The 12,230-nt window shown below is 39.5% G+C and overlaps 1 protein-coding gene across 1 annotated transcript; it reads right to left on the bottom strand.

The window, feature by feature from the left end:
* Window positions 1-5,540: 5,540 nt before the first annotated feature.
* LOC126816545 (protein toll) lies at window positions 5,541-9,486 on the bottom strand. Its single transcript, XM_050543196.2, has 2 exons — window positions 9,277-9,486; window positions 5,541-8,491 (listed from the first exon to the last, which is right to left on the bottom strand). Exon 2 carries the CDS (start codon window positions 8,413-8,415, stop codon window positions 6,496-6,498), a length of 1,920 nt encoding a protein of 639 aa, XP_050399153.1. The 5' UTR covers window positions 8,416-8,491; window positions 9,277-9,486; the 3' UTR covers window positions 5,541-6,495.
* Window positions 9,487-12,230: the final 2,744 nt, after the last annotated feature.

Here is a 12,230-nt window from a genome sequence, read left to right as displayed (position 1 = left end):
ATAGCAAAAACCTTTGGTGATCGAGACTATCTTGCATTATAGGTTGTCAAGCCCAGATAACACCCGACCCGTAATTTACATCTTGTATCATTCACGGATAGTTTGTAATGGGTGTCACGTATACCGACACTGTGTGAATTAGGTCATTATCGTGAAGGGCTTTGTGTAACGATGTATTCAGCTTTATTATAAAAAGGAGGTTTAAAATCCTACTTTTCTGCACCAACTGGACCAACGGAGACGGGCATGCGCCATGCAATATGAGATAGTTTTCACCTGCCTTTCGTAGAATGCCAACTGTCAAGAGTACTTTTTAAGTGCAAGCCAACGTATATGCGGGACCCGCCGGGACCTCGCGTTTTTTTTTTCGACAATTCAAACGACTGTACCATAATTATTCTTTGCCCCATCATGCACAACTGAAAGAAGAATATAGTACTATTTGGCTGAAATAATCCCGATGACTTTCTCGGCCAACACAGGGGTGGCCTGAATGAAATGAGCAGACATTCAGGTCCGTAGCAAGCGGGTGGGTTGGGGGGGGGCAAGGGGAACAGCTGCCCGCACCCTGGAAAAAATCTCCGCCCCCAATGGTGCATTTGCATTTAAGAGTAGCCAATAATCAATACGATATACATAGACAGATGATAATATTGATAACGTACAGTTAGATTTAATATTCTTATAAACCACTATTTATTGACGCTATGCGAATATAACAGGCCCGGCAGAATGAAGGGGGGGGGGGGGAAGGCTTTGGCCGCAAGTACTCCTCTCTCTAGGTTATTGCACGCAAGTAACTATTAGATTAGATACAATGGCGTAACTGGAAGAGGGCCCATTTTAACATAGAAGTCAGAATATAAACCCTGCTATACGCTACACTGATTCCACAGTTGTCAGAGTTACGATTAGTTAACTGACCTATCACTTTCGTTCAGGGGCGGATTGGGCTATTGGGCGTTCGCCCGAAGGGCCGGTCGGACAAAAAATGAAAAAAATAATTTTGTCCAATTCGTCTTAAAAACCCTTTTCTGCCGAACATTATATTGGGGGTGGGGGGGTATTGGACCGGCAATGGAGCGATGATGATTATGTTGTATGTGGCCTTAACGGGCCGCCACGCCATCACTGGAGTCTGGAATGGGCTGGTATAATAGACTTTCTTGGCCGGGTGTGCTGGGTGTGGGCCGGAATTTGCAGTCAGTATCTATAGAGCAGATTAGGTAATTACAAAACAACGGGATACAGTTATTTTTTCTCACACTCTTTCCGTGTGTCTCATATACAAATAATTCACTGCTTATGGCCAGTTAAAACAAGCGGTTGCCATGCAAGATTTTCGAAGAAATGGATGGGCAAGAGGTAAAATTAACAGTTTAATTTAAACTCAACCGTAATTATGGTGTAACGGTGATTTTTGAATGGGTTTTGCAATCAAGTGAAAATTGCGACCTCTAGAGAGTCCAGAAGCTCAACCAGGGACCATAATCCAGGAATATCGAGAGGAACCGAGATCTTGGGTTATAAACGTACATTGTAAGTTTCATTAAAATCGGATAAAAATTGTGACCTCTAGTGGTTCACAACCTTGTTATTATTATGCATATATTTGTTCAGTTCACAGGAAACCACCATCGACTGCGTTTTCGTGGTAAGGGATTTAGAAAAGAATTAAAACTTCTCTGGCGAGTAATTTCATTAGCCAGAAATCGCCCAGAAAGCATATCCGACGATATAGAACCCCAGGAGCTTGAGGCCCCTGGACCCTCGCCTAAAGTTCTAGTATTGTAGACCCCCCCCCCCCCCAATCATGAATTGCTTCGACCCGCCCTGTATAATGAATAAATGTGCAAATATAATAAATAAATATAAATATGTATATTCTGTTAAACCGATATATTTAGTAACACTATGCTAATATCTATCTATATATATATTTGTGACTGTCGTTTGTCTGTCTGTCTGTCTGTCTGTTCGGGGTTGGCGGCTACACTAGGTCTGCCCCGAGTCTGAAATTTCGGGTATAGGGATGGTTTGGACCGGGGAGTAACATTGGCCAGGTTGCGTTAGTCTACCACTTCCGGATTCAGAGTTATGACCCCCGAGCAAAGCCGGTCTGTTCGGGGTTGGCGGCTACACTAGGTCTGCCCGGAGTCTGAAATTTGGGGTATAGGGGTAGCTCGGACCGGGGAGTTACATAGGCCAGGTGGCGTTAGTCTACCACTTCCGGTTTCGGAGTTATGACCCCCGAGCGAAGTCTGTTCGGGGTTGGCGGCTACATCTGCCCCGAGTCTGAAATTTGGGGTATAGGGGTAGCTCGGACCGGGGAGTAACATAGGCCAGGTGGCGTTAGTCTACCACTTCCGGTTTCGGAGTTATGACCCCCGAGCGAAGCCGGTCTGTTCGGGGTTGGCGGCTACACTAGGTCTACCCCGAGTCTGAAATTTGGGGTAGCTCGGACCGGGGAGTAGCATAGGCCAGGTGGCGTTAGTCTACCACTTCCGGTTTCGGAGTTATGACCCCCAAGCGAAGTCTGTCTGTTCGGGGTTGGCGGCTACACTAGGTCTGCCCCGAGTCTGAAATTTGGGGTATAGGGGTAGCTCGGACAGGGGAGTAACATAGGCCAGGTGATGTTAGTCTACCACTTCCGGTTCCGGAGTTATGACCCCCCCGAGCGAAGCCGGTCTGTTCGGGGTTGGCGGCTACACTAGGTCTGCCCCGAGTCTGAAATTTGGGGTATAGGGGTAGCTCGGACCGGGGAGTAGCATAGGCCAGGTGGCGTTAGTCTACCACTTCCGGTTTCGGAGTTATGACCCCGGGCGAAGCCGGGTATCTGTCTGTCTGTCTGTTCGGGGTTGGCGGCTGCACTAGGTCTGCCCCGAGTCTGAAATTTGGGGTATAGGGGTAGCTCGGACCGGGGAGTAACATAGGCCAGGTGGCGTTAGTCTACCACTTCCGGATCCGGAGTTATGACCCCCGAGCGAAGCCGGTCTGTTCGGGGTTGGCGGCTACACTAGGTTTGCCCCGAGTCTGAAATTTGGGGTATAGGGATAGCTCGGACCGGGGAGTAACATAGGCCAGGTGACGTTAGTCTAACACTTCCGGTTTCGGAGTTATGACCCCGGGGGAAGCCGGGTATCTGTCTGTCTGTTCGGGGTTGGCGGCTACACTAGGTCTGCCCCGAGTCTGAAATTTGGGGTATAGGGGTAGCTCGGACCGGGGAGTAACATAGGCCAGGTGGCGTTAGTCTACCACTTCCGGTTTCGGAGTTATGACCCCCGAGCGAAGCCGGTCTGTTCGGGGCTGGCGGCTACACTAGGTCTACCCCGAGTCTGAAATTTGGGGTATAGGGGTGGCTCGGACCGGGGAGTAACATAGGCCAGGTGGCGTTAGTCTACCACTTCCGGTTTCGGAGTTATGACCCCCGAGCGAAGCCGGGTATCCTGCTAGTAGTAAATAAATGTAAACATGTATATTCTGTTAAACCGATATATTTAGTAACACTATGCTAATATAATAAATAAATGTAAACATGTATATTCTGTTAAACCGATACATTTAGTAAAACTATGCTAATATAATAAATACATGTAAACATATTCTGTTAAACCGATATATTTAGTTTCACGTAATAAATAAATGTGACTTGTATATTCTGTTAAACCGATATATTTAGTAACACTATGCTAATATAATAAATAAATGTAAATATTTATTTTCTGTTAATATGTACCTTAATATGTGTATTTACAACACCGGTACGACATATACCCATATCTAATATACTGTCACGATCTGACAATAGGAACTAAGCGCATTTACAGCATTTAATCTAATTATTTAGATTAATTTTAAGTTCAGTGACAATGTAAACCCTTTAAATTATATATTACAAACCAAATCAAACAGTGAAATGACTTTAATCTGACCAATCCGCCATTTTGGGTATATTGTGGCCGCCATTTTGAATTTCCGCCATCTTGGATTTGGGGAAACTAGTTTTAGAGATTATTTGTCAGTTCAATTACAACAAAAACCTTATATTTGATATATTACAAGGCAAACATTGAGTGATAACCGCCCATCCTATCTGGAAATTCATTTTTCTTCAAATTTTGGCGGCCATTTTTGAAATCAGGCAAACCATTATAGGCAAATTCTGGCCGCCATTTTGGATTTCCGCCATCTTAGATTTTGGAAACTCTTTTTTTTTAGTTTAATTTTAAGTTCAATGACTTTGAAAACTCTTTATATTATATATTACAAACCATATCAAAGAGTGAAATGACTTTTATCTGACAAATCGGCCATTTTAGATAAATTTTGGTTGCCATTTTGAATTTCCGCCATCTTAGATTTTGGAAATTATTTTCTTATTTAGATTAATTTTAAGTTCAGTGACAATGTAAACCCTTTAAATTATATATTACAAACCAAATCAAACAGTGGAATGACTTTAATCTGATCAATCCGCCATTTTGTGTATATTGTGGCCGCCATTTTGAATTTCCGCCATCTTGGATTTGGGGAAAACTAGTTTTAGAGATTATTTTTCAGTTCAATTACAACAAAAACCATATATTTGATATATTACAAGGCATACATTGCGTGATAATCACCCATCCTATCTGGAAATTCATTTTTCTTCAAATTTTGGCGGCCATTTTTGAAATCAGGGAAACCCCAAACGAAAATGACGTCATAGATAAATCTTTTTTTCAAAAATCATGTTCAGCTAGCAATTTCGCATTTAGAAATTGCTGGCCTGAAATGATTTGTAAAAAAATGTCTTATTGTGACACCCCTAGTTATATGTATATCAATGAATAGGCGGCCATTTTGGAAAAGATGGCCGTAAGGACCACCAGGGGGAGCTGCTGAGGTGGATCCACATCCCAAAATAATCAGTAGGGTTGATGCCATCTATGTGCCAAGTTTCATGCTTTTAACCCAAAGTGCACGAATTTTTGCTTAACCGCCCCACTAAAGGGTACAACAGTTAATATATCCAATATCCTGACCCGTTCTAACAAAAGGAACTTCGTTAAGTGGGGATACGATTTTTTACAGGCCAAAAAGGAAGTATAAGAAATACTGGTAAAAATGAAAAAGGTTACTAATGGCCATGTACTACTTCCTTGTTTAGATTTGTATTTTCATGTCAATTACTTGCTTCAATTTCTCGTGAAAACCCCATTGTGTTTACGGTTACTTGGTCGCTCGGAAAATTCTTAGTTTTGTAGGGTTTGTAAAAACTGAACTAACTGAACTAATAAATTAGTAACTTACATCGACACTTGCAGTCTATAGCCTTTGTGATGTCATTTTAAATTCTCTCATATGTCTATTATGTATAAAATAGGGTCGGTCGGGTAACCGTAAACAATGTGATTCTTGTGGCGGCCTTTTAAATTGCCCTTTTGAGGTATCTCATGTAATATATCCCCACTCGTTGTTTATTAAACATGAGCGTTTTCCCTAATGTGGGCAAAACATCAAATGTATCGATGTTAAATTTTGCTGACCAAAAGAAGACATTTGCTGACATATTTTTATTTAGTTTTTAAAAAAGACCAAAGTCGCTTGCTATCTTTCGCCGGATCACAGAAGAATTATATGACTAATAATAATTATATACATCTATTGCTACAACTTTCGCCATTTTGAGTCAACTTTTCAAAATTGCTTCTCTGTGTGGTTTAATGGTTTAGAGCGGGATATTAAGTAATATATTGATACGGCACAAGTCCGAGTGTTGTTTCAATATTTTACGCAATGTCTTCCTCGAGACCATTAGACAAAAGACAGATAAGCTATCCCGCACATGCATTTCAACGAAATCGTCACAGGAATCTTTATCAAGTATACAATTATGTACGATTAGCACGTTGCCCATACGATTAGTACGTTGCCCGTCAAAGGATGACGTTACATCTGTATTTTAAGCACCATTACACACCGACACGTAAAGAAGGACGGGTCCCGCTGTTTCCACATCAATTACAAATAACAATTTCACCCCTACGCTAAAACTTCAATTTAAGAATTATATTTATGGTTACTTTCCATCCAACATTCTAAACTATCTCTTCAAATACCACAAACAATTAAGAATTTATGTCAAAAATTCGAGCAAACCCAGGACGAAACTAACATTTGAGTAAAGCCTGTACCATAACAGGCCCCGGACTATACAACACAGTGGACGCTCACGACTGACCTCCGGATCCATTTACTTGATTTGATATTTGTATATTTTTTTGGAATGTCTATATTCTGTCTTGTCCGCAGGTTTATCTTGTAAATTTTTGTTTTGCGTGTAGTGCGGTCCTCCTGCACTCACTATTTAAATCAAGTCATTTCTTAGTTCAACAATCTATGCAAGTCTGAATAAGGTATTAGTAAAAATGAAATAATTTTCAAGACTTCTCATGAAATGGGCTTTCTCATGTATAAGCAGTTCACAACGGTAACACATAATTATTTCCAACATTATATCTGTGTTGAAACTTCATCAATGTCTAATGCAGTATCATGTGATCTGTCGTTATCCTTTTCGGAAATATTTAGATCATCTACACACCCCGAATCAGTGGACACTTGAGATTTTATGGAAACTGAGGAATTGTGTCTAACCAGTTGAGATTTGATAGCCAACGAGTACCTCAGTCGATCCAAAAACATCTTATCTTTAACGTCCAAATAGGTGAAAAACTTCAGACAACGTTTCAGCGAAGTTGGCATCTTATGTTCAGGTATTTCCTCGAGTTTCACAAGAATCAAATGTCGCCGTTTCTCCCCAATGCTTTCGTTATAAGCCTGAGTGAATTCCTCCGTTCCCCATCTACTGTCTAAAAACGCATTTGAGAGTATAACAATAGTGTGACGGCTGTTATCTATACTGTATGTGATATTGTCCAGGATGCTTTTTCCGCCAATAAAATCTCGTTCGTGTAAACACAATTTGAAAGCATGACAGTTACTGTCGGATGGAGTCTCGATATTCTCTTGGAGATAATTATGCACCCAGTCTCCATTCGCAGAACTATAGGACACGAAAGCTGCGTATTTCTTTGATTCGAATTTGTCACTTTTTTCACATGGCATTAGGATACCAAATCTTGTATAAAGAAGAATTTTGATCTCTTTTCTATATCTTACTGAAAGTATGATAAGAATGATTAAAATAACGGCAACAATAGCAACTATAACGAGAGCCACAGTCAGATCAGCTGGGGGTATCGCACATCCCATATCATCTTCAGTCAAATGTTGTAACATTTTACCACGAGCTGATGGCGGAGTGGCACAAGTCATATTTCTGATATATTTATATTTAAACAAATCACCAACAAACCAATCCTCGTCTTGAACTTGGTAAATAAATTCCCGTTTTATACAACTACAGTCCAACGGATTATTTCGAATATCGACAAACATAAATGGCAGCCCTTTTACCCAATCTTTGATATCCTGAACAGCTAAAGTTGTTATATTGTTATTCCGGACGTCAAGAACCCTGTTCTTGTCATATGTTGCTAAATTCCTCAGTGTAACTTTTGAAATAAAATTACTACTAAAGTCGATGTATTCTAGCTTTGGGTATTTCAGGTTAAAATCGTTTAAAACCGGTGGAATCTCCTGCCATTGGCTGTTAGAGAAGTTGAGGTATTTAAGATTGGGATAATGGGAATCAGAAGTCATTAATCGTACTTGGAAAGCGTTGACTACATCTTCTGCAGATTCTTCGAGGTATTCAAGGTGCTCAAATCTACAGTTTGAGCCCATGTTCTCTATATCTGTAACGAACTGCTCCATTAACCAAGGCTCCATAATTCGGTTCGGTTCGGTGTCAGTCATATCAAGGCCAGCTTTAAAAGATCTTATTACAATTCTTCTTAAAGTTGTATCATGGCCACAATTCCATTCTCTGGAAACGTTTATGATTCCAGTAAAACTTTCAAAAAATAATGCAAAGTTGATTAAAATTCCCGAATCAACAAGAGTAAGAGATTGTAAAGTATCCGGTGTTCCTTCCAGTTCCTGGTTATTCCAATCGTTAATAAAATCATAAATAACACAACCTTGTATCTTTAGAACCGATAGTCCTGGTATCTTCATAGGCCAGGTCATAGAGAGATTTCCACCAGCAGAACACTCAATGCTGACATTAACAGTTAGGCCCGGGAGATTTGTAGTGAAGCTTTTTAGCTGTTTTAAGTCTATCAGAACAGGATCATTTGGACCTAAGGCACAGCGCAAAATAAACTGGCTTGTTTCTGTTGTGTTATTAATGTCGCTCTTGCACACTGAAGACCATGATGTGGGAAAATAGTCTGTTGCAAAGCTACCGGTACAACTGGTGATTATGATTATCAGCACTATCAAATAATGGCGTGTTGGATCACCCATCGTGTAAATTATTGATACAATCAGAACACAAATAGAATAGTCAAGGAACTGGCTTTCTTTTACTTTTAATGGTACCCTGGAACGAATCCACACAAGAAATAAATATTCATCCAATATAACAATAATAATGGTATGCGACAGTTCATAATACTTTGCATAATCGAAAACGTGTTGTAAATATCATTTTAGCTAAAGACAGTCTTTACACAAATCTTTTAAAATTATACATTATTGTATTATACAATTCTTTATTTAGTCACGCACAGTAACTACTTCAATACGTGAAGGTATATCAAATAACACCCCACTATCACACACCTTGAAAAATAGTATAATAGATCGGCCATATTTAATTTAGGGCCAACTTCGTGAAGATACGCGAATGGGAACATATAGTAATACGCCTCAAATGAATATACACCTCGCCACTACAATGCCCTTTCTTCAATTTAAACCTATTTAATATTGTTGAGTTGAATCTATTCATTCTGGCTCTGTACAGCATGCATGCATACTATGAATATCCTATTCTGAAGATATAGCTTTCTGTTTTACAAAAAAAATAGCATGACGATCGTTGAAAATTTACCAAAAATGTTTGGATCTTTTATATTGCGTCGTTTTATAATAAATTAGTATCCTTGAATAAGAAGAACATACTGACCAAAAACTATTCGATATAATTAGAACTTTTTGTTGATCCATGTTCCTCGACGAAATCTCCAAGGGTTAATTAACATGAAATTATTCGGCCCAGAAAAGGTCATTGGCCAAAAAACAGGTAACTACATGCAATAACAACCAGCAAACACAGCTTTCAGGTGAACTTTTAACGTTTAATAAAAATAGTTTACAACATACCTGGTGAAAATATTGACTTGACTCGCTCAGTAATGGGAACTGTTTGATGTCATTCCACGTGTGACATCAGATAGACTTTTCGTGGCTGGCCGCAAGCTGTTTGTATATATATTATTCGGTTGGTATGTATCCGCATATACCTGAGGTCGACACTAATCAACACGCACCAATGAACAAGAAAACGTTAAAGAGACATGATCTCAACCACGGCGCTTGTCTTGGCCAAACTGAACACACAATCGCATTTCTACATGTATTATAATATATATATATATATATTTTATACAGAATGTACTATGCTTTCTACAATGTCAATTGAAGTATATTTCTGCACACAAAAGCTGCCGATCGGTGTTACACTGGGTGATACAGTTTGTTTAAAGTAGCCAATCCTGACAGTCTGGTATACGATATTTTGTTTGCCGTTTTGTATCGCTGAAACAAAATTTCCAACCCCTTTGAACAATGTATTGAGCCTGTTCACTATTTGAGGAAGAAATCGAGGGCGTTTCTAATATTACGATGAACTGGTAATACCATCACCACCACATAGATAACAAAACGTAATTTTGTGCCATATCGGATTTATTTTCATTACTCATCCATATAATGTATCGATAAAACGTTGTCGCTTGTGACTTTGGTGTCTATTTTTCTAAGCGATAACCCATTCCATATATCACTTTAATACAGTCATTGGAACTATTAGTGTTAACAAAGTGTATATCACATGTTGTCATATAAGACATTTAAAAATTTCACTGTATTCTGCTTTTAATTTTTCCGAACCGAAATTTAACCATCATTAATCGAGAGAATTCATTTTAATTAAATCAAGCAGGCCCAGCCCCTTTAATTTATACTAAGTCTTCATAATATATTCTTTAAATAATGTGTACAATTTGAACAACATACCAGGGGTGGATCCAGATGGGGGTTGGGGGGTAGACCCCCCTCCCCCCGCTCCGCTACATACATTTTTTTAGTAAATCAACTTTTATTGTCAGATGTTGGACAGTATGGGCACTCAAATCACGAGATAATGATATAGACATTATGTGATATCACAATTAATGCTTTGCAACCATGAAATTGAATCACAATGTCATTGTATTAATTCATAATAAAAATTGACGTCAAACGAGGTGTTGAATTTCTTTGTTTAAAAAGCTCAATGTGTATGTTTACACGCAAAAATGACGAAAGAGAAGATGCGGGAGGGAAGGGGGGGGGGGGTACATTGTCTCGGGAACCTGGCAAACCGCCTCCTGCAAAAATTCCTGGATCCGCCCTGCATACGTCACACTCCCTATTGGTTTTCCGCGCATTTCAAATATAGATTTTTTTTCATGTTACCTGTTTTAAAGACTTATTAATAAAGAGTGATTGCCTAGTTCGCAACCAGTTTATAAAGGCCAAACCTATAATATTTAACTTACTGTGTTCGCACAAAAAAAGAAAATGGATAAAACAGCATACTATATTAATATTTAAAAAATAAAATACAATTAAAGTCTCCATAGATTCTTTTTTTTAAATCAAATTATAAAGATACTAAGGTAATAAATTGAGGTCGGTGTTCAGTCAACCGTGGCTAAGACGTCATAGTGATTATCAGCCAATGGCATCTGCGGCACAACATGCTTACATCCGGGATGGTATATACACAAAAGATACGTATATGTCAATCGTGTCGGTTTACATAGTTGTCATGGAGCAAAGAAAGGCTGTGTCATCTTCATATACAAATAGTGAGACAGTATATCAAGGTTATAGAATCCTGATAAATGTCTTTTAAAAAAACTTTTATTCATTGGTGTATATATTTATACATGCACGACCCCTGTGTGTCTTTTGTTTCGCCTAAAGGCCGCAATTTTTAACAGATCCTTTTGAAACTTTGCATACCTATTACTTATACCCCACGGATGACTCCTATTGTTTTTTGGTGATTGTTCAACCCCCAGGGGCAGAGCCACACCCATTTTACTTTGTGTCTCTGTGTTTTGCCTAGACCACGATTCTTTGAACTTGGGATATGTATTCCTTATAGCCTAAGGACGACAACTGCATGCCCCGCCCCCCAGGCCGCAATTCTGAATGGATCAACTTGGTACTTGGCATATGTATTCCTTATAGCCTATTGATTTTGGTGAATGCCCCGCCCCCCAGGAGCTGAGCCACGCCCAATTTTTGCCTTTAGCGCCCTAAGGGCACAACTGAATGGATTATCTTGGAACTTGGTATACTTATTTTTTGTACCCTACAGACGGCAACTATTGATGTTGGTGCACGACCCCCTCCCCCCACTGCCCTTTCGGCGGTGTTGATATTTTGTCTGTAAATGATATATAGGCTGCAATTATTAACAGATTTGGATCCAATTTTGAATGATCCAGCATAGGGTTGTATCTATATATATTGGTCCATGCCCAATCCCAAGGGACAGAGCCACGCCCAATTTTTGTGTTTTTTGTCTACAGTCTGAAATTCTAAATGGATCATCTTGGAACTTGGTATATTTATTCCTTATACTATAAAGATACCAAGGGTAGCAACTATTTATTTTGGCGCATGTCCCGACCCCCAGGGGTGTGGTACCACTCCCAATTTTTTTTTAGTTTTTATCTGTAAAAACACTGCTCCGACCCCCTGGGGCACTGTCACACCCACTTTTTTGTTAATATTTTGTCTGTAAATTTGGCAAAACGAACCCAACGCCTAGCCGCCTTTGCCTCTTGTCATATTACAGCCATTTCATATTTCATTCCCTTGATTTTCAAAAGTACCATATAATCAAAGCAGGAATGTGAACGTATATTACAGCGTTAGCGATGCTCTCGTTCAACGAATCATGTAATCAAAAACAAAACATAAATTAGTTCACAAAAGTATTAATTTTGTTTTTGGATGGTCATTTCCTGAAAGAAATATATTATGCCTAGGTCCCACTG

Source organism: Patella vulgata, chromosome 3 (assembly GCF_932274485.2).
Source record: "Patella vulgata chromosome 3, xgPatVulg1.2, whole genome shotgun sequence".
Taxonomy (NCBI): Eukaryota; Metazoa; Mollusca; class Gastropoda; family Patellidae; genus Patella; species Patella vulgata.
This window is presented reverse-complemented; position numbering and strand designations above follow the sequence as displayed.